General features: G+C 38.4%; 1 protein-coding gene across 5 annotated transcripts in view; it reads left to right on the top strand.

Annotated features, from left to right (window-relative positions):
• Positions 1 to 23,961, top strand: part of Oat (Ornithine aminotransferase precursor) — a 279,809-nt gene that overhangs the window by 123,207 nt on the left and 132,641 nt on the right. For all 5 annotated transcript variants that reach the window (XM_090391734.1, XM_090391735.1, XM_090391736.1 and 2 more), the window contains exon 2: positions 8,004 to 8,231. In XM_090391734.1, coding sequence (XP_090247860.1) covers positions 8,015 to 8,231 — 217 coding nt within the window. In that variant the 5' untranslated portion in view covers positions 8,004 to 8,014. The remainder of the gene's footprint in view (positions 1 to 8,003; positions 8,232 to 23,961) is intronic.

Below are 23,961 nucleotides of genomic sequence, written 5' to 3'. Positions count from 1 at the left end.
TATCTAATAAGATGTCACATTTAGAGCCCTGGATATCACCTCTAATTCTCATCATTCTCTCATTAGATGTTTGATAATTCTGAATTCTTTTATCTCTACTGTGGGGTTTGTATCCAAACTTTGAGTTCCATCTGTTGTTATAGTAGTTATCCTTGTTATGGAAACAGTTCCTGGCATAATGTCCAACTTTGTTGCAATTGTAACACCTAAGAGGATTTCTTTGCTTTGTCTCTGTCTTGGATTGAGGGATAGCAGACATTTGTTGTCTAACATCATTTAATCCTCGGATTACCTCATCTAAGCTACTTAAAATAGGTTGACTTTGTTTTTCAACCTCATGCTTGATCATCTCATCAATTTTATTTGTAGTGGGGTTTTGATTTTCTTGAGAACTCAAAGTAATAGCTGATAACTGTCTCACAACTTCATTAAGACTATCCATTATTGGCTGATTTAACTTATTCACCTCCTGGTGAATTAGGGATTTCACTTCTGTCATCAGTTTCTTGTCCATTTGCTCTTTACTCTCTGTCATGTAGTTTACACTACTTGAATTTTCTCCAGTATTCTTCGCTTTTCCTTTTTCAACTTTACTCTTCTTTTCTATTTCTGATTGGTTGAATGAACTATCAGTCTTATTCACAATATTCACAAGACTTGCATTGTTTGAGGGATAAAGGTCTCCTAGTATTTGTTCTTTTTCCTTAACACTTTTGAGACACTCTTCTAAAGTAGAAATTTTCTTCTTGTAGGCTGTTTCTCTTAATTCTTGCCTAACACCTTGTCTAAATTGTTGGAACACAGCCCAATCTAAGTGAGGTTTATCTTCACCAGTAACATTCAAACTGTTGGCCAATGTTAATAACCGATTGTGAAAATCAGTAACAGTCTCTTTATCCTTTTGAACAATTTTCTGCAATTTCCACAAGTTAGGACCTACACTTCTGAGTTTACAAAATTGAGACAATAAAGTGTCTTTAAATTTAGAATACTCAAAAGTTTCTCGAAGTATTGGAGAAGAATGCAAAAATGTTTTTGCTTTACCTACTAATTTGCTTCTAATCAAAACTAGCAATTGAAAATCAGTCCAACCTGCAATTTCTCTAAGTTTTTCAACATAGGTAAAGAAAAATAGTACATCATCTGATTCTTCACCTGAATATTGGGGAAAAACTTGTTGCGGATTTACCGTACGAAAAAATTCACTATCATTCATTTCAGAGCTTGATGTGACAGCCATAGTGATTAATAAATTATTATCTCAATTAATTCAATCTTTCTACTTTAAAATAAACTTTTATCTTTGCCTGAGTCCAGATTATAACCAGTTCACTGTGATTTAATTATTTCACTTTCTAAAATTTCAGGGAGTAATTCTACGATTATTATCACTAAACTTAAATTCAATTTCTTATCTTATAGTTGTTAAATTTAATTCCTACCTATTAAATCACATCCTGCCGACTGCTGCGCCATTTGTCGTGACGACTCCTTCTGTCGTGTTCTAAATCTATCTAGTTTCAAGTCACCTTTATGAATAATACAACTAATTACGAAATGATCACCGATCCAAAAGTAGGGAAATTTATATTTATACTGCGCCACCCTATTCTTAGATTAGTCTATATAAATAGTAGGATCAGTTCTAAATTAAGTTAACAGTCATCTCATTAGGCCGAATCATCTATTATCATTTTTACTTGGGGTTCCCGCTAGATTCGAATATTTATGAACGGTGCAATAATAAGGAATTCAGGCAAACAATATTTAGATCAACAAAATAAAACATTTAATATATGATATGGTTAACAAATACAAAAACTCTATTTTAAAATGGAACTATACAATTAACTTAATACAACTTCTTAGGTCACTCATGCTAAATCAATGTTCTAACTTCCATTTACAATTCACAGTCTCAAAAACACAAATCTTCTTATCTCAAGTTAATATAACAAACTTCACATTAAATCAGTCTTCACAAATCTATCAGCTCAATGTTTATTTTCACAGCAGGCAATAAACTACGTAAGCAATATTCCAAACAAATATATTCCGGTCCTTGAGCATCGGAGATATATCACAGTTAATGCTAAAATAGACAAACTTATACAACTACTCTTACCAGACAAATTCTCCAATACATCAAATTATTGAGAGAGCACTTATGAATTAACTTAATTAACATTAGCGGAACACACATAACAAATATTCTCCATAGTTTAAACTGTATTACTGTAAGTCGCACTTCACTATTCCAAATAACAGTAATTAGGTACTAATATCTTTTCCAGTTCACTTTCCTCCAAGTAATCAATATAACGTTTTCCTAGGGCAACATAGAATTTAATCGTAATCCAGATTAACTGGAACTAATCAGAATTTTCGCATTGACTGTCCAGTTTCGTTTTATCTGATTACGGTATCAACCTTTCTTCATAACAACAGCAGATTTCGCTTATAACATTAAACTTTATGTTTCACTACTTATAGGTTCACTTCCGAACACTATACTCATAAATTTCTGCCCTGAGGATTTTATAATCTTGGTTCCGCAAAACTCTCTCCTCACTCCTTAATAATAATTCTTCTCTTCCTCTCTATCTTATCTATGACCTTCCTTCTTCTTTACCCTTTTTTTTTTTTTATTCTATATGACCTTCACTCCCACCTTACGTTCGAACGCCACGCTCTCTTCACTCGTGGTTGTTTTCGCGTGCGTTTCCATGACAATAGACTAAGCGTAAACATTTCGCCAATGTAATGTATGCTATATTACTGCTACATGAGTGATTACATAACATTAAATATTTCACAAATAAGAACAATATAATATTTAAGCTATTTCTTCAACTTTTTGATTACGTATACATTTAAATATAAAATAACACTTTACGTTACACCATATATATTTAGTTATACAAGATTCTATACATTTTATTATTTTATAAGTTAATAATAGGTCAGGTTTTGAGTAAATATTTAATTAGTAATTCTTAATCAAGGAATAATAAACAATTTTATATAAACCATGATTAATATTTAATAAGCAATGTTAAATGTGAATGAAAAATAATAAATTACATAACATAGCTTCATTCACAATTTAACATATGTATGAGCACATATGTGTATATATGTATATATGTGTGTATATGAATATATGTATCAGTGGCAGCTGGTGAAAATTTTAAGTGGGGATGCTGCATATGCAAAATTAGAAAAAATAATTCATTTTTTCCTAATCAGTAACCAATTTATTAATAAGTAAATTTACATATTACAAAAAATTGCTTTATTAAAAATATTTCACACCCTCACTACGAACACACACCAATAATAAAAGTTTCGTACACAGATATAACGCACGCATGCATACAATTCATCTGTAGCGACATTGCTCAATGAGCAGTGTCGGTTTCGACATTCCGACACTGCATTAGATCGCAGTGCATTTGTTTCGTGTAATGATAAATGAGAAAATATAATTCTTTTCATATTTTCAACAGTGACACTCGTCATAATTCAGCCGTGTATTTATAATAAATAAATAATTTTGTTATTTTAACAGAATAAAATAAGGTTTACCAAAAATATTTCACCCTCACGACGAACACATCCCAATAATAAAAGTTTCATATCTCAAAGAAATTACATGTGTAAACATACAATTTATCTGTAGCGACACTGCTCAACCGAGCAGTGTCAGATTCATTTGTTATGTCAAGTGCAAATGAATATCGACGAGTCTAGCTGGAACTGACTGAATGTGATAATTCCGACACTGCATTAGATTGCAGTGCATTTGTTTCGTAATCTAAAGCATTAATCAAACAATTCCAATTAACTATTCAATTAATGTCAAAACATAAATTGTAACCTTTAACATGTTGTATTGCATTTATATAATGTTGTAAGCATTGTTATTATTTATTATTATTATTATTACCCCAAGACCTCATGGAGTCAAAGACTCATCTGGGAATTATAAACACAAACAAAATTTTATTTTTTTATTTTTTTCTTCAGGGTGCTGCAGTGCTTATGTACAAGCTGCCACTGATGTGTGTGTGTGTGTGTGTGTTAAAGATACCAAGCTAATTTAAACCTGGTTTTACTCCATTTTCCAAGTAAGCAAACAGACAAGTAAGTCAAGTTTGTGCCTGCAAGTATTGCAAGTCTAGGTGACTCCCCCCCCCCCACACGTAGTGCAAGACCAAGGCAACTCGTGGTAAAGGTGGATAAGCTCTGATCACTATTCTTAATATTTACCCTTAATGCAAAGCACATCTCCTGGAGGAGATGTATGATGCTATGTATTAAAGGCAAGGGGCCACTACTCAGACCGGTTTCGACCTTTATTGAGGTGTATTTAAGTAAAGACCTCTCTCTAAAAATTAGGACGATCCCTAGACCACTCCATAGTGGTCGAAAGACCGTCCAACTCAGCGTTGTTCTACTCAATGACAGGCTCACCCTGTCACCGAGAAGAACTTCTCAGTGTTGGCTCTACCCAGTGGCAGGCTCACCCCACCACCAGCCAAAGCCATAATCTCAGCGGTGGCCCTACTCAGAGATAGGCAAAAACCTATCCCCAAGCAGAGCCTCTCAAAGCCAGCCCCCATCAGTGGGAGCCAGGCTAGAAATACAGATTTTAGTAATACAGAGCTTATAAGTATTTTACCAGAACAAGTTACCATGAGGTGTTTTAACCTTATTAAATAAAAATCTCAGGATGAGAGATAGATGTAGAAAGTATTTTACCTTGGGTATAATAAATGTTAAAGATACCAAGCTATTTTAAACCTGGTTTTACTCCGTTTTCCAAGTAAGCAAACAGACAAGTAAGTCAAGTTTGTGCCTGCAAGTATTGCAAGTCTAGGTGACCCCCACACGTAGTGCAAGTCAAGGCAACTCATGGTAAAGGTGAATAAGCTCTGATCACTATTTTTAATATTTACCCTTAATGCAAAGCACATCTCCTGGAGGAGATGTATGATGCTATGTATTAAAGGCAAGGGGGGCCACTACCCAGACCCGTTTCGACCTTTATTGAGGTCTCATCAGTGAGAGCCAGGCTAGAAACAATGCAGTGGCAACAGTGCATTTAGTGGCAACCTCCTTCGGCAGTTAGCACTTGGCTTTAACAGTTCCTCTGATGATTTTGTGTTTGAAAATATGTTAATTGTGTATTTATCATTAAATATTTTGCGATATTTTGTGCAATATGGCCCCTACACACCCAATTAAAAAACCTAGTGAAGAATCACAGAAAAAGAAGTGAGCAGTTGATCTTGAAACGAAGTTGCAAGTTCAACAATAGTGACAAAGCAATGACAAGGTCCTATCGGTGATATGGAAAAGCTACTTGCATCATGGATAGAGTACCTGAACGAAAAGTGCATACCATTTAGCACTATGACCATAATCGCTAAGGCACTAAGTCTCTTATGTTGAAGGAGAAAGCAGGACCTGATTACGACTGTGAATTCAATGCTTCTTCCGGTTGGTTCATGAGATTAAAGCAGTGTTTTACACTGCATAATGTGAAAATATATGGTGAATCTGCAAGTTCCAATGAGAAGGCTGCCAAGAAGTTTATGGAGAAATTGGATAAAATTATTATGGAGGAAAATTATTTGCCACAGCAAATATATAATGTGGATGAGATCTCCTTGTTTCGGAAAAAAAATGTCCGAGCCGACAATTCATCCACAAAAAGCTGAAATCTATGCCTGGTTTCAAAGCTCTTAAAGACCATGTTACGATTCTGTTAGGGGGTAATGTGGCTGGATATAAACTGAAACCATTTGTGATATGGCACAGTAAGAATCCATTAACTTTCAAAAACATTAGGAAGCACACTCCTCCAGTTCATTATCCGAGTAATAAGAAGTGGATGACTCAAAAATTGTTTGATGGTACCTTAATCAACTGTTATGCGAGTGAAATGGAAAGTTATTTTGTGAAAGAAAATCTTGAATTTAAAATTTTATTAATTCTAGATAATGCTCCAGGTCAACCGTCTTATATCGGTGATCTTCATCCAGTTCAAGGTTATGTTTCTCCCTCCAGACACTACTTAATTGATCCAACTGATGGATCAGGGAGTTCTAGTAGTGTTTAAGGTTTATTATCTACAGAGAACTTTTTCACGTCATTTCTGCTGATGAAGATAACGACCAGACTCTCATGCAATTCTAGAAAGCATTCAATATTTATCATGCTATTAAAAATATTGCTTTAGTTCAGGAAGAAGTGATCTCTCAATGTTGGAAAAATACATTAAAAAGGTTTGTGCACAATTTTGGAAGTTTTGAAAAATATGAAGATACCTTTTGTAAACTGAATGAAGAAATAGTGGGCCTAGCAAACAGCCTGAATCTCAGAGTGAATGATGATGGCATAGTTCAACTCATAGGAAGTGCCCCTAAAGAGTTGACAACAAAGAATTGGTTGAACTGGAGGAACAATGTTGCAGAAGAGGAAAAATGAACAAGAAAAGGAAGAGGAAAAAGAGAAACAAGAAGAGGTAGTTAAACAATTCACAGTGAAGGGTCTTGCAGAAATGTTCTCTGCAGTTAGCAATGTTCTCAAAATGGTTGAATGGTTTCTACTTATTAGTAGAAAGGAAAGTACATGATACATTTGCTTTCTGTAAACAAATTTATATGAAAAGAAGAAGAGGAATAAGCAAAGCACATTGTATATTTTCATCAAAAAAACAAACAGACGTTACAACAGAAGAGCTGCAGCCTGGTCCTTCACATAGGGAAGGTAATGAAGATGTGATTGTGGAGGAAGATTTGGGTGATTATTCTCATGTTTTATAGTGGCAGTAATGCATGGTACAGTTTTATAATCTCATCTCATCTCTGTTAAGTCTCATCTCATCTCATTACTGTTAACTCCCTAACCTGTATAACTCTGTTGATTTAATGTATCGGCTTACGTCCTGCCTGATGGAACGGAACCCCGACATAAGTCGAGGGATGACTGTATATAAATAAAATGTTTAAATATTGAATATTTCTTAATGTGATGTGTATTTTGTTTTAATAGGATTACATTGAAGGACAACAGTTCTGTTGATATTGGTAATTAGAAAAATTTAAGTATGTACATATTTTGCTGTTGTAATTAATTTGAATAAATGATTTGTTGCTCAATCTTTTTGAATATTAACATGAAACTTTCCATTATTGGGGCAGCTGCTTAATTGGGCCAAAATGTTTTAGACCTGATGTGTCCCAATTAACCAGAATCTATTGTATTTTGTATTACTGCCCCCATTTCACACCAGATATCCTTCATGGTGCTACCTCCCATCACTCTACCTGCCTTTTGAACCTCTGATTTTGTTGGCTTCATTTCTGCTTCCTGTTCTCAATCTCTCTATCCTAAAAATATAACCAAACTTCTCACTCATTCTCGATTCTTTGCATTAGTTTACTTTAGCTGTAGTATCTCCTGGAGCTCACTGGTACGCTCGCATCTTTTGACCGCCACAATCAGCACTGGGGCAGTTAATAATAAAAATATATATAAATAACAAAAATAAAGTCAAACAGCCAGTAGCAGTTAACTGATATAATAAACTGGTAGGCCTTAGTTGCTTCACCTGTAATTACAAACAAAACAATCTAAATCAAAACTGCATCTCCTGTAATAATTATTGCTTCCCTGATTTTGCACTTCCATTCTCCCACTGAACAGTACTTTCTCCAGACTATGAATGGAGACCTTCTTACCTGTGTCTTCTGGCATCGCTGATGGACATATTGCAAAGGTGGTTAAGGTAACCCTTTGGGATTAAGTCTGCATTCACATGGTTGAAGCCCTCCATGATAATTACTCACCCTGTGCTCACTGAATTAATTTACTGAGTATGCTATCTGAATCAGCCTATGCTTGCCCAACCTATAACAATTAATCCCTTGACTTATTAATTAACCACTTATAAAGTAGATGTAATATTCCATTTTGGTGTTCTCTATTTGTAGATTGATTAAAGATGAAGAGAGTGATCCATATATCAAGACTTGGCTGTTATTTACATAAACATCTTGTTTATGTTAAACAGTGTGTGAGAACCATTACAACTGCACCATCTCTAAACCAGCAGCCACAAACCTATCGTCATCTGTCGGCAGAGAAAATTTTTGAAAAAGAAGCCAAATATGGAGCACATAACTATAAGCCCTTACCTGTTGCTATACACAAAGCTAAAGGTAAGTGACAGTCAACAACTTGGATTTAATAAAAATTTATTATTATTATATCACTATAATCATGATTTTATAATAATATTCTCTTATTTCAGTTGAACAGCTTTATATATCCATATCAAGATAAGCCTTTTATTTATTTATTTATTTATTTTATTTATTTTATTTTTTTTTAAGGCAGGTCTTATCTTAATATTCACAAAGCTTAAGATTGAATGCTGTTTTTAGCATTCATTGATTCACCACATTCCATTCCTGTCATTTGTGACAATTGGATAATCAATTTATAGTCATTATCTCTGTAATTTCTGTATATTTTTCAAGACTGCACATGGCTATATATTCTAATAGAGGCTGTAATTTAACATTACAACCATGTAGAATATAAAAGGAGAAATAAACCGAGTATAGTATGTAATAAATTTAGTTTAATCCTTTATCCAAGTGTGTGCAAACAAAGTTTGCACCTGAAAGTATCTTCAGGACTGGGGTAAAGTGGTACAACACCGGGAAACTCCTTGCAAAGGTGGAGCAAGCTACCAACACTCTTATCTCAGTATCTCCCATAATGCAAAACACATCTCCTTGCAGATATGTATAATGTTATGCATTAAGGGAAGGGCCACTACCCAGACTAGTTTCGACCTCTATTGAGGTCTCTTCAGTGGGAGCCAGGCCCAAGTGGAGATACAAAGGCAGAAGCATTAGCAAAATCAGTATAGTATGTGTTATTCCAAAACAGTCGCATGTGTCATTCAATTATTCCTCATTTCCATTGTATGAAATGATGTGTAAGTTATATGTATGTGACTGATCGTATATGATATTTTAATGAATCTTTCCATAATAACACATTCAAAGATGGAAGATGGGTTATTATAATAAGAAATTGTGCCAAGGGATTCCCACTTGCATAGATGAGAATAAAAAGCTAAATAATAAAATTCCCAAATTACAGTGAGGGAGAGAAAACAAATGATGCTTTTCAGTATCACCTCTGCCTGAATAGCTCATTCAATATCAGTAATGCAGTTTATTTTGAAGGACAGGATTAAATTCTATCTAGGAGACCAAGACATTGAAGCACTTTTTTGCTGAAAGTGGGTCACTGATCTCATATTATTATTATGGCTGATGAAGAAATATCAGACAATAGTTGATTCAGGAGTAGAGTTCAGGAGAAGTACTGTTCTAGTAGTGCCTCATTGCTCTGTACTTGGGCCACAGTTATTTAATTTGACAATAATGATTTTTAGTGATTTTTTGAAAGCGATTTTTAATCAGTGAATAGTACATCCCCCCCCCTCCCCCATTTTTCTACGTTTTTGAGTGCTAAATTGTTTCTCTGAATACGAGTGTACTTCAGTGGTTGTTTTTTTGGAAGTTAGTTGCTGTCGTGATATAATATATTTTGGTTACCGTCGGAATCGAATGCATAACGGTGGAAGACAAAACGAAGCTAAGTTTTCATTACTGTATTTAGTTATATTTCATTTTATTTAATTATATTTAGTGTACTTAAATGTTTTGTTTTGCTTGTAATTGTTTGCACTTTTTTTCTTATTTATTTAACGGAATTTATTAATTGAATAATTAATAATTATGCTACTCGGCAGTAAGGAATGATGGCGGATTCAGCTGCCATCGCAAGTGGCATATCGCCAAGTCCTTTGCAATTTAAGAACTCTATTATAAGCAATATCATAAGGGACTTTGTGGCATGCAGTACTTGCCGCATGTATTCGTCTCGGGAATTGGATATGTGGCTTGTGAAAGAGAGCGGAGAGTGTATGTGCGCAAAATGCAGGCAGTGGGAGGAAATAAGTGCATTAGAAATATCAATATCCGACCTTGTTGCTCCAGGAAAGGGGAATGAATGTAGGAAGACAAATAGTGTGATAGGAGAGAATGAAATATATATATATATGAATGAGAAAATAATAGTTGATAGTGTGGAAGGCGTAAGTGACTGTGAGAGTTCAGTAGATAGTTTTGTTTGGGAGAGTGAATTTAGATTAAGAGTGACTGACCTGCAGAGGGAGATAGATGAGCTGAAAGAGGAGGTGGAATGTATTGTGAATGAGAGCAGAAGTATGAAAGATAAGATTAGGAGAATGGAAGAAATAAATGCAATCAGAGTAGTGGGGAGAGAGAATTTTGGGAGTGTTAGAAGAGGAGAGAATGAAAACAGTAGAAGAGAAGGAATGAGAGAGAGGTATGGGATTGCTAGCAGGCGATAGGATGGAAACAGTAGGAGAGACAGAATGAGAGAGAGATATGGAAGTGCTAGAAGAGGAGAGAATGGAAACAGTAGGAGAGATGGAATGAGAGAGAGGTATGGGAATGCTAGATGAGGATGGAAACAGTAGGAGAAACAGAATGAGAGAAGGATATGGAAGTGCTAGAAGTGGAGAAAATGGAAACAGTAGGAGAGAGGGAATGAGAGAGATGTATGGAAGTACTAGAAGAGGAGAGAATGGAAATAGTAGGAGAGATGGAATGAGAGAGAGAGGTATGGGAATGCTAGATGAGGATGGAAACAGTAGGAGAGATGGAATGAGAGAAGGATATGGAAGTGCTAGAAGAGGAGAGAATGGAAACAGTAGGAGAGAGAGGTATGGGAATGCTAGAAGAGAGAATAGCAGTAGAGGAGAGGGAATGAGAAAGACTTATGGAAATGAAAGAAGAGGAGAGAATGGAAACAATAGGAGAGTGGGAATGGTAAGAGGTATAATGTATGGTGACTCAATGATCCGTGGTGTTCAAGATAGGATGCGTGAGCAGTGTTTGCCAGGAGGAACAATAAAAAGGGTGGCTATGGCAATTAAGAGAGGTGAAAGGGTGGATGAGATAATTGTGATGGTAGGAACAAATGACTTGAGAGGTAATGTAAGTCGGGCAGTGAGAGAGATATGAGATTTTTGCTTGAGGCTGTACGGAAGAAGACAGAGAGAGGAAAAATAGTGTGCATGTTGCCTAGGTATGATAACGATGAGCTGAGCAAAAGAGCAGTAATATTGAATGACATAATAGCTAGAATGTGTGACGAGAGGACTGGTATATGTGGATGCTTGGAGTGCGTTTTAGGACAGAGAGGAATTGTATGCAAGAGACCACTTACATTTGAATGAAGAGGGACGTAAGCATCTCGAGAGATTGCTGTTAAGCAATCTGAAAAGTCAGTGTGTCCCAGGGAGGATGGTAACAGGGGTGGCCCCTTGTGGGAATGGGTACTTGGGAGAAGGGGGACGACATCAGGTAACACTGAGATCAGTGGCATGTAGAGAGGATAATGATGGGTATAGAAACAATGGCATTTATATGCTATATATACTAATGCCAGGAGTATCCAGAATAAGGGAGAGGAATTTGTGGTGCAGATAGCATCAGCCTGGCCAAATATTATTGGGATCACTGAGACATGGTTGACAGAAGAGGATATAATAACAGGAATAGAAGTTGCTGGGTACAGCATTTTTCGGCAGGATAGGAAGGGAAAGTATGGTGGTGGGGTCTGCTTATGATAAATGATGACCTATGTCCTCTAAGAGTGGAGGCTTTGGAAGGAAGTGAGACAAATGATTTTGAGAGCATGTGGTGTGAGGTAGAGGTAGGCAAGACAGGATATTTAGTGGAGTGTTGCTACAGACCCAGGAGCACAGAGGGGTGGAGACCAGGAGATGTTTAGACAGTTAAGTTTGGAAAGTGCAAGAAGAATGAATGTTACGGGAGATTTTAACTACAGTAGTATAAATTGGAGAGAGGAAGATGCATGTAGCAATAGGGGATTGGAATTTCTAGAATTCTTGTGGAACAAATGTCTTAGGCAAGATGTAACGAAGGGAACAAGAGGTTCAAGAGTTTTGGATTTGATTATAGCATCAGAAGAGTTGATAATACTTGAGATGACATCTCTCCCACCAGTTGGAGAGAGTGACCATATGGTTTTGACTTGGAAAATGAATAGACATGCAGGAGTATCAAAGAGATTGGAACTTATGTGGAATTATAAGGCAGGTGATTATAATAGTCTAAGATGTCAACTTGCAGAAGTTTCATGGAGGGAGGAATTGGAAGGCCGGGATATTATTAGTGCGTGGAAAATTGTGAAAGAATATTTGTTAGCAGCAATGGTAAGTGGTATACCACGAGTGAAGAAGAGGGCACAATTTGGAGTACAGTGGATGATAAACAATATTAAACAGGAATTGCATGTGAAAAATAGGCTATAGAAGAGATATAAGGAGACAGGCGAAGAGAATATGCATGAAGAATATAAGACACAGGCCAGAAGAGTGACTAATGTGGTAAGGAAAGCGAAACTGGAATATGAGAGGTGATTGGCCCTAGCATCCAAAGATAATCCGACGGAATTTTTTAGCTATGTGGCCAGTAGGAGGAGAAATGACTGTGGAAGAATGATATTGTGGGATAAAAATGGGAATAGAGTGAATGATGAAGATGACATAGTGGAATTGCTTAATGAACACTTTATTGGGATATTTCATTCTGGAGGAGTAAATTTTACTACTAGAGAATAGGGCAGGTTTGAGGTTTAGAGGTGCAGGAGGAGAGCATGTTCCAAATACTGAGTACTCTGTATTTCAGTAAAGCTGTGGGACTGGATGGTATTTCACGAGTTTTGAGAGAATGTGCTACGGAACTGACAGTGCCTTTAACCTGGCTTGTCAATTAAAGTCTGGCTGCGAAAAAGTTTCCCAGAGAATAGAAGAAAGGTAAGATAGTGCCATTGCATAAGGGTGGTAACAGACTGGAAGTGTCTAATTATAGGCCAGTTTGTGTGTCATCAGTAGTTGTTAAGATCTTGGAGAAAGTAGTGAGGGTCTGTATACAGAATTGGGCAGATGAGAGTAATGTTATCTGTGAGAGTCAACATGGATTTGTGAAAGAGCGCGCTTGTTTTTGCAATATGCTAGCCTTTTATAACAAAGTAACCAGAGCAGTTGATGAGGGAAAGGCATATACTGCAATTTTCTTAGACAGCGAAGGCATTTGACAGGGTGCCACATGATAAGCTGATATTTAAGTTGCAGCACATGGGTCTGGATGTCAGATTGTTCAACTGGATTCAGGATTGGCTGTCCGATAGGTATCAGAGAGTTGTGTATTGTGGGGCAGTTTCAAGGAAGCAGAGGGTTACAAGTGGGGTACCACAGGGCTCAGTACTAGGACCTATATTGTTTAACCTTTATATCAATGACATTGCCAGTTGTTTGCGGATGATGCGAAGCTGGGAAGTATTATTAGTAATGGTGCAGATGTGGTAGCCCTACAAGAGGATTTGAATAAGCTTGATAGATGGGCAAATGAATGGGGTGTCATTTTAATGCAGCAAAATGTAAGGTCTTGAGGTTTGGGAAACATCGATGGGATGCTGCTTACTCTATGAGAGGAGTTATATCGGAGGAAGTAGGGGAGAAAAGAGATCTGGGGTTGATGATTGATAGAAACCTGAAATTTAGGGGACGTATTGCAAAGGTGGTGAAGGTAACCCAGAGGATTGCTGCAATTATTATTATTATTATTTCGGGCTACTCCAGGGAGTCCTTAGACTCATCGAGGGAGGCCCTAAACATCATGTCCACACAACTATTCGACATTCTCACAGTATCTATCGTATCTTGCCTTGAACTCGCTCACTGTCATAGCACCCACAACAGACTCTGGCAGCTTATTCCACTCATTTACCACTCTAAAAGTAAATAATCCAGCTCTAACACCCAGCTAACCACACTCTTGCCCAGCTTCCATAGGTGTCCCCTAGTTCTTCCACCACCAGTCGTGATCTCAAAAATATCCTCTGAATTAATACTATAGAATCCTTTTAGCAATTTGAATGTCTCAATGTCTCTTAATTTGAATATCTCCCCTTTTCTGCCTATCAACTAGTTTCTGAAACCCACAAATCTTCAACCTGTTCTCATATGGTTCATTCCATAGACCTGCTATCATCTTAGTCACTCGCCTCTGGATCCTCTCTACCTCCTCCCCATCAAGAAGGAACCGAGGTGACCAAATCTGGGCACAATAGTTGAGATGAGGTCTTATCAGGGCTCGGTACAGAGGTACAATAACTTGCTTGTCTCTGCTCGTCAAGGTATTTTTCAACAACCAAGTGAGTTGATTAGCTGATTTAGCTACTTTCACAATGTGCCCCCTAAACATCATCTCCCTATCCACCAACACTCCCAAGTCCCTGGCCTCATCAATCTCTTGGAGTACAGTTCCACCAATGTGGTATACTGCTGCTAATCTATTCACTCCAAAATGCATAACCTTACATTTTGTCACATTAAATTGACATCCATTCTCCTTAGCCCAGAACTCCAATCTATCTAAGTCATCCTGCAAGACTTTGACATCTTCTGCATTCACTATCGCCCTACCCAACTTTGCATCATCAGCGAACAAATGAACTGTTCCACTTAGATCCTTCCCTATATCGTTAATGAACAGCAGTGGTCCAAGAACAGAACCCTGCGGCACACTACTAGTCACAGGCCGTCTTTTGGACTCTACTCCTGAATAAACTACTCTTTGATATCTCTCCATCAACCACTCGCCTATCCATTTCACCAACCCTATATCCATTCCCATATGTTGTAGTTTATGGATTAGAATTCCATGTGGTATCCTGTCAAACGCTTTTGCCAGGTCCAGCAGTATCACTGTAAACCCATTTCCCTTATCCAGTTCTGCCGTCACCTTGTTATAAAACTTGAGCAAGTTACTGAGGCATGATCTACCCTTCACAAAGCCATGCTGTCCCCTGTACAGTATCTCATTTTCATCAATCTATTCCTTGTTTTTCCTTTGACTACTTTCTCCAAGACCTTGACAACGACTCCTGATATGCTGATTGGTCGGTAATTTGCCACCATAGACTTGGATCCTCCTTTATGCAGTGAAACTATTTTCCCCTCTTTCCATGCCTTCGGGACTAAAACAGACCTGAGACTCAGATTAAACAACATGGTCAAGGGCACTGATAATTCCTTAGCCGCTTCACGCAAGACCCGTGCCGGTATACCATCCAATCCCACAGATGTATTCACATTAAGGTTCTGTAATAAACTATTCAGCTCCACTTCATTCATCACAATTCCCTTATAAACTAATGGTTCCTTCCTTTTTTTTCAATGTCACCACCTGGATGATATACTTTTGCAAAGTGTGCGCTCAGTAGCTCCAATATATCGACTGGTTCAGTGACCTCCTTACCATCATCATTCCTTAAAATTATTTTGCCATGTACAGTTTTTTTCTTGCTTGCAGCATATTGAAAGAACTGTTTGTGATTCTCTTTTGCTTGCATAGCTAGTTTCCTTTCATAATCGGCTTTTGCTTTTCTTACCACACTCGTTACCCTTCTGGCCTGCACTTTATACCGTTCATGTGCCTGCAGGTCATCCCTTTCTTTAAATTCCCTCCACAGTTGTTTCTTTTTTTGCAGCTCAAGCTTAATGGTGTCATTCATCCATTTAACCCCTACTTGTTTTACTATTCAGACCCTAGGTATACAATGAGCCATAACCTCCTGGAAATGCTGCTTGACCACTTCCCATGCTCTAATCTACAGTTGTACATGCCATGGCACTGATCCAAGCAATCTCCTAAGCTTGTCAAACTTGCCAGCACGGTAATTCCACATATACCCTGTCTTAATCAAAAATTCCACACCTTTAGTCACCTCCCAGGTCAAGACCTTATGATCACTCTCACCAATAGGTGGCAACATGAACATATTCATTACAGTCAAATTGTGAGATGCTATTACCAGGTCAAGCACTCTCACATCCCGTGGTATTTTCAATTACATGCTGTCTCAGATAGTTATCCTTTAATAATTGAATAAAATCCATTTCCATCCTCACATGTGTCCTCTCCTCCTTCCAATCAATGTTACCATAGTTGAAATCCCCCATAATAATTACCCTCCTTCCACTCATTTCATCAATTTGTTTATGCATACTATCTCCACCATCTATTCCATCACCTGGTCTATAGCAGCACCCAACTGTATATTTTATTCTGCCAGTCTCAATCTCACACCAAATAGCCTCAAATGAGCTCCTTTCACTATCCTGCAATACAACTTCAATTCTCCTTGGCTGCTATTCATCAGCTATCATCAGTAACACCCCTCCCCCATTTTATTCTCTCTGTCCCTCCTAAACACACTATAACCTACACATTCTATCCCACTAACTATATCATCTTCCGTCAGCCATGTTTCACTAATGCCAATAACCTGTGGCCAGGAAGAGCCAATCAAGGCCAAAAATTCTTCCTTCTTGTTCCTAATACTCCTGGCATTAGTATACATGAAATGCAGTAATCCCTTTGTCCCACCCCTATCTTGATGCGTTATTATGAGAAGGACACCGACCTGCAGAGATAAAAGGGTTATCATTCCGTTGTATAAGTCTCCGATCAGACCACATTTAGACTATTGTTCTCAGATTTGGTCCCCCAGGATTTGAAGGGTATAAGTTAACTGTGGAAAGGGTACAAAGACAGATGACAAAGATGGTTTCAGGTCTGTACAATTTTGGTTATGAGGATCGGCTGAGGGAATGTGGACTGCAGAGTTTGGTGGATAGAAAAAGGAGAGGTGATATGATTGAGACTTTTAAACTGTTGAGAGGTGGTTACAGGGTTGACACTGGGGTAGTTCTTTCGCTTGGTTGAACAGCGGGATGGAGTGATGACAAGAGGCCATCCCTGGAAGTTACGAAAGGAAATTGTGAGCAAGAGGGTGAGGAGTGGTTTCTTTGCATGGAGGGTGGTTGAACCGTGGAATACATTGCCTGATGGAGTGGTGAGTACGAGAACGGTCAATGAGTTCATTGAGTGGTATGATAGACTTTGTGTTTCTAAGTGGGGAGACCTCCCCTCGATGAGTCTTGACAGACTTTATGTTCTTAGGAAGGACCTCTCACGATGAGTCTTTTGACTCCATGGAGGTCTGAATAATAATAATAATAAAATAATAATGATATAGAAAATAATATGAGGGGAAATTGTTTGGTTGTCTGCTGCTGATGATGCAAAATTGGGAAGAGCAGGTTAATAAAGATATAGGGATCTTATAGAATGACTTAAATATACTGGGTCTAAGGAACATGCATATGAGTCATATTTTATATACAACTTCATATACAAAAGAATTAGAATTTATTAAAAATCCTAGTAGCAAGGCTTATACGTTGGTCAGACATAACTGGTAATTAGTTTACGGAATTAACAACGCATATAAAGTATATTAATTAAAGGTAACTTTAATGAATAACCTTCTATATTTCGGCAACGTCACATTGCCATCTCCAGGAACATAAAGATATGGTATGTGCACGCAGGCACTAACACAAAGCAAATGAGGAAGAAAGCAAGAAACTAATATTGTTCCTAAAGTCCTAATGGTGCCCTCTGGCGGGCTAATTTGGTAGTCTTGGCAGTTGGGCTGTAGTTCTCATAATGTAAGTCTCCCAAATTTGGGGTAGTTTCATGCACCCAAATTTGTTGAGGTTAGGAACGTTTTTTAGAGCTGCTGAAGATTCTTTGAATAATCTTTCGTATTTAAACTTGCTGCGATGAATTATTTTTGTTTTCTTCTGACGAATTTTATGGTGGGTATCTAAGGCATGGTCTGCCAGCCCAGAGCGGCTGTACTGGTGGAACCGGATGTAGTCTTTGTGTTCTGAAATCCTGATATTTGTTGTTCTGCCTGTTTGGCCAAAGTAGGACAATTTGCAGCTGCAAGGGACCTGGTATACACCAGGTAGTTCTAGGGGAAGTGGTTGGTCTTTGGTAGAGCGGATAAGGGATGCCAACTTTTTATATGGTCTGTAACAGGAAGTAAGGTCATATTTTTTGAGGATATTGGTTATTTTCTCAGAGGTGCCCTGGATGTAGGGGATGGTGATAGACTTGGTGTAATCTTTATTGTGGAGGGGGGGGGGGTGTGGTTTACTGGTTTTAGTATTTTTTGGATTTTTTGGGGGTTATAGCCATTGGCTAAGAAAGTGTTGAGGATGTGGTTTAGTTCAGTCGTTAGGGCCTTGTCATCTGAGCAGATTAATTTTGCCCTGTTATATAGTGTTTTTATAACCCCATATTGTTGTGAGGGGGGATGACGGGACTGCTGGTGAATGTATCTGCCAGTATGGGTGGGTTTTCTGTGAACAGAGAAAACCAAAGATCCATCAAGCTGGTGGGTGATTAAAGTGTCTAGGAAGGGGAGGGTGTTGTTTTCCTCTTTTTCTAAGGTGAACTGGACTCTGGGGTGTTGGTTGTTTAAGTGTGTTAGGAAGGAGTGGAGTGTGTCTGAGCCATGTGGCCAAATAGCAAACACGTCATCCACATAACGAAGCCAAATAGTGGGTTTTTGTGGGGCGGAGTTTAAGGCTTTCTCTTCATATGTCTCCATAAAGAAATTGGCCAAGGGAGGAATGAGATATCGGGAGGAAACTTGGCTTGGATGAGCTCTAGGGTTTCTTTGAGTGGGACATTAGTGAATAGGGAGGAGACGTCAAAACTGACCATTATGTCAGTGTGTTGGAGTGTGAGGTTTTCTATACTGGCTTTAAACTCTAGACCCTCCCCCGCAATGCATTGATATAAAGGTTAAACAATATCAGTCCTAGTACTGAGCCCTGTGGGACCCCACTTGTAACCCTCTGCCTCCTTGAAACTTCCCCACCATACACAACTCTCTGATACCTATCGGACAGCCAATCATGCATCCAATTGACCAACCTGACATCCACACCCATGTGCTGCAACTTAAATATCAGCTTATCATGTTGCACCCTGTAAAATGCCTTTGCTGAATTCAAGAAAATGGTAGAATGTGCCTTTCCATCATCTACTGCTCTTCTAACTTTATTATAAAAGCCTAGCATATTACTAAAACAGGAGCGCCCCTTCACAAATCCATGTTGACTCTCAGAGATAACATTATCCTCATCTGCCCAATGCTATATACGGTTCCTCACTAATTTCTCCAAGATACCTATCAGAAATCCAATCCTGCATCCAGTTGACCAACCTGACTTCCAAACCCATGTGCTGCAACTTAAATATCAGCTTATCATGTAGCACCCTCTCAAATGCCTTCGCTAAATCCAAGAAAATGGCACCCTTATGCATTGCCACTATCTTACCTTCCCTCCATTCCCTGGCATTTTTCCTGTAGCCAAACTTTCGTTGAAAAGCCAGATCAAAGAAACTGTCAGTTCTTTAGCACATTCTCTCAAAACTCATGTTGAAATATCATCCAGTCCCACAGCTTTACTGAAATCCATAGTACTCAGTATTTGGAACACGCTCTCCTCCTGCACCTCTAAACCTCAAACCTGCCCTATTCTCTAGTATTAAAATTTTCTCCTCCAGAATGAAATATCCCAATAAAGTGTTCATTGAACAATTCCACTATTATTATTATTTTTATTTGACACCTCCAGGGAGTCCAAAGACTCATCGAGGGAGAGTGTGCCAACAGCATCGAACGATTGGTCCCCTTCCAACTACTAACCGCGCTCAAACTTACTTAACTGAGCCATTAGTAGCAGAGGCTCTATCAATCGACCAACCTTTGCTGGCCACTATGTCCTGTGCATCAGTCACTCTGTTCCCATTTTTATCCCCCAATGTCATTCTTCCACAATGATTTCTCCTCCTACTGGCCACATAGCTAAAAAATTCCCTAGTATTTTCTTTGGATCTTTGGGCCAATCTCTTCTCATATTCCAGCTTCGCCTTCCTTACCATACTAGTCACTCTCCTGGCCTGTGTCTTATATTCTTCATGCATCTGCTTTTCACCTGTCTCCTTATATCTCTTCCATAGCTTCTTTTTCCCATGTTGTTCCTGTTTAATATTGTTTGTCATCCACTTTACACCAAATTGTGTCCTCCTCTTCACTTGTGGAATACAGCTTGCTGTTGCTGCTAACAAATATTCCTTCACAATTTCCCAAGCACTAATGATATCCCGTCCTTCCAGTTGCTCCCTCGATGAAACTTCACCGTTGATGTCTATGACTATTATAAACACCTGCCTTATAATTCCACATAAGTTCCAATTTCTTTGATACTCCTGCATGTCTATTCATCTTCCAAGTCAAAACCACATGGTCACTCTCTCCAACTGGTGAGAGAGATGTCATCTCAGTTATTATCAACTTTTCTGATGCTATGACCAAATCCAAAACTCTTCAACCTCTTGTTCCCTCTATTACATGTTGCCTAAGACATTTGTCCCTCAAGAATTCTAGAAATTCCATTCCCTTATTGCTACATACATCTTCCTCTCCCCAATTTATACTGCTGTAGTTAAAATCTCCCATAACAATCATTCTTCTTGCACTTGCCTAAACATCTCCTGGTCCCCACCCTCTGTGCTCCTTGGTTAGTAGCAACACCCTACTAAATATCCTGTCTTGTCCACCTCTACCTCACATCATATGCTTTCAAAATCATTAGTGTCACTGTCTTCCAAAGCCTCCACTCTTAGAGTACATAAGTCATCACTTATCAAAAGCAGTACTCCACCACCACCACCAAGCTTTCCCTTCCTATCCTGCTGAAAAATGCTGTACCTTGCTATTTCTATTCCTGTTATTATATCCTCTTCTGTCAACCACGTCTCAATGATCCCAATAATTTTGGCCAGGCTGACGCTATCAGCACCACTAATTTCTATCCTTTATTCCAGATACTCCTGGCATTAGTATGAACCATAAAAATGCCACTGTTTCTATACCCAGCATTATCCCCTCTAGACTCCACTGGGCTCAGTGTTACCTGATGTTGACTCCCAAGTACCCATTCCCACCTGCTACCATCCACCTTTGGCATTCTAGTTTCCTTTCATGGACACACCGACTTGTTCAGAACAGCAATCTCTCCAGAAAGTCTATGTCTTTCCTCATTCAAATGCAAGTGGTCTCTCGCATACAATTCCTTTCTGTCCTCAACACCCTCCAAGCATCCACATATTCCAATCCTCTCTTCTGACAGATTCTAGCTATTGTGTTATTCAATATTACTGCTCTTCTACACAGCTCTTCACTATCATATCTAGGCAACACGCACTATCTTTCCTCTCTGCATCTTCTTTCATACAACCTCAAGCAAGAATCTCATACCTCTCACTGCCCAATTTACATTACCTCTCAAGTCATTTGTTCCTACCATCACAATCATCTCATCCATCCATTCACCCCTCTTAATTGCCATTGCCACACTTTCTATCGTTCCTCCAAGCAAACTCTCCTCACACATCCTATCTTGCACACCAGGATCATTGAGTCTCCATACATTACACCTCTTATCACCCCGTTTCTTGATTGCTCACATGCATCCTCTCTCTCTCTCTCCTCTAACACTTTCTCTCTATATTCCCCTACTTACCTGCCTTCTTGACATCACTCTATCCCTGGTTCCAGTGCTCCCTCGCATTCTTCTCATTCCCTCTCTCCTACTGTTTCCATTTTCTCCTCTTCTATCATTCCCACAACTCTTTCTCTTCCACTATTCCTGTTCTCTCCTCTTTTATCATTCCCATATCTATTAAAATGAAGAATCTTGGTTTGGTTCCAAAGAATGCTATGTCTAGTGTTAACACAAAGGCTTCTGGGATTGATTCAGAGGACACTGATGTGTAGAAGTAGGGAGATTCTTGTTCCATTGTATAAGGCTTTGATTAAGTCACACATGGACTATTGTGCCCAGATTTGGTCACCTGGTTTTCAGAAGGATGAAGAGATGTTGGAAAAATTCCAAAGGTGACTGACTATGGTAGTTTCTGACCTCTGGAATGTCAAGTATGAGGAAAGATTGAGATGTAATTTGCAGAGTCTGGTGGACAGGAGGAAGAGGGGAGATATGATAGAGACCTACAAGTTGGTAAGGGGTTGTTATAGGATCAATGCTGGAGAAGTTCTACAGAAAATAGTGGGAGATTGGGAAGAACCAGAGGTCATCCTGGAAACTGTATAAAGAGGGTGTGAGTATGGGAGTGAGAGGTAGGTTTTTTTCGTGCAGAGTTGGGAATTATCGGAATGCCTTGCCTGAGAGTGTGGTGTCAGCAAGGAGTTTGAGTGTGTTTAAGACACGGTATGATCAACTGTGTGTGTGTGTGTGTGTGTGTGTGTGTGTGTGTGTGTGTGTGTGTGTGTTTAAGACACGGTATGATCAACTGTGTGTGTGTGTGTGTGTGTGTGTGTGTGTGTGTGTGTGTGTGTGTGTGTGTGTGTGTGTGTGATAAAAGAACCTCCCAGATGAGTCTTTGACTCCATGAGGTCTTGTGGTAATAATAATAATAAATTGACATCCCCCATTTGTTTGGCCACCTCTCCAGCCTATTCAAATCCTCTTGAAGAGCCAAAACATGAGCACTATTACGAATAACTTTCCCAAGCTTCATGTCATATGCAAACAACTGAACATCTTCCTGTGACAATATCATTGACATAAAGATTGAATTGCAATGGTCCTAGTACTGAACCCTGTGGAACTTCACTTGTAACCTTCCTACTTCCTGATACTGCTCACCCATCTACAACTCTAATATCTGTCAGAGAGCCAGTCACCAATCCAGTCCACTAACCTGATATCAAAACCCATATGTTGTAACTTAAAAATGAACTTGTATATGGTACCCTATCAAATGTCTTTGAAAAATAAAAATAAAAAAATGACTGTATGCCTTAACCTCATCTGCTGCTCTTGTTACTCTATTGGTATACAGGTATGTTTCCTAGATGATTTTTGGTCAAGTCTATGCCACTGCTTTTTTTTTTTTTTTTTTTGAAAACTTAAGTCTCATGAAACCTAAATGTCTCCAGTTTAAAAAGTCCTTGGAAAAACCTTGTAGTAATCTAGAGTTTATGTCAGCAGTCCCAGGATATTTTTTTGTATGTTATAGAATGCAATTTTGTCTTCATTGCACAATCACTTGAATTCCTCAAGCCATTTGTCCTGAAAGCACAACACAACAGAACTCAGTTTCTCCAGTTTATTTTAAAATATTTCTGGTCCTTTAAATTTAAGAAGTAAGTTTAAGACAAGGAAGTTTATCAGAACTACAGAAAATGGTTGACACTTGCAGTGGAGCAAGTCTAACTTTTCACGATGTGATGTCAAGAACATGATTCTGTCTCACATCGCCTTTGAAAGATAATTGTTTTTTAAATAACACTATTAAAAAGTGTTAAACCTGTGAAACCCAGGTTTCACAGGTTTAAGTGAAACCTGAGTTCAGGTTTCACAGGTTTAAGCAGGTTTCGCATGCTGTGAAACCCAGCCATGCTTAGTGAAAACTTGACATGCTTGTTCCAAGCCTGAATAAATGGGGAGGGTTGAGTGCAGGGCTAGCAACCCAGTCTCAGAAAAAAAATCTTTGCTATGCAAACTGAAACCTTCCAAAATGTGATACTGGATGAAGAAAATAGAACATGAACTGCCACGAACACGAGGCACCTCTGTGAAAGCCCTTCTGGGGAATGCAGAGGTGCTGAAGAAAGTGACAGATACCTTACCAAAAGACAAGCTTAGACTGGGATGTTGGAATGTCAGAACCATGTTCGAAACTGGGAAGACATACCAAGTCTCGAGAGTTCTAGAAAAATACAGATTAGAAATAATGGGATTAAGCGAAACGAGATGGATAGGAACTAGAAAAATCAAATTAAACTCTGGTCACTACT

The sequence above is a fragment of the Typopeltis vanoorti genome, chromosome 4 (assembly GCF_054136105.1).
Source record: "Typopeltis vanoorti isolate ZY-2024b chromosome 4, IOZ_Tvanoo_1.0, whole genome shotgun sequence".
NCBI lineage: Eukaryota > Metazoa > Arthropoda > Arachnida > Uropygi > Thelyphonidae > Typopeltis > Typopeltis vanoorti.
This window is presented reverse-complemented; position numbering and strand designations above follow the sequence as displayed.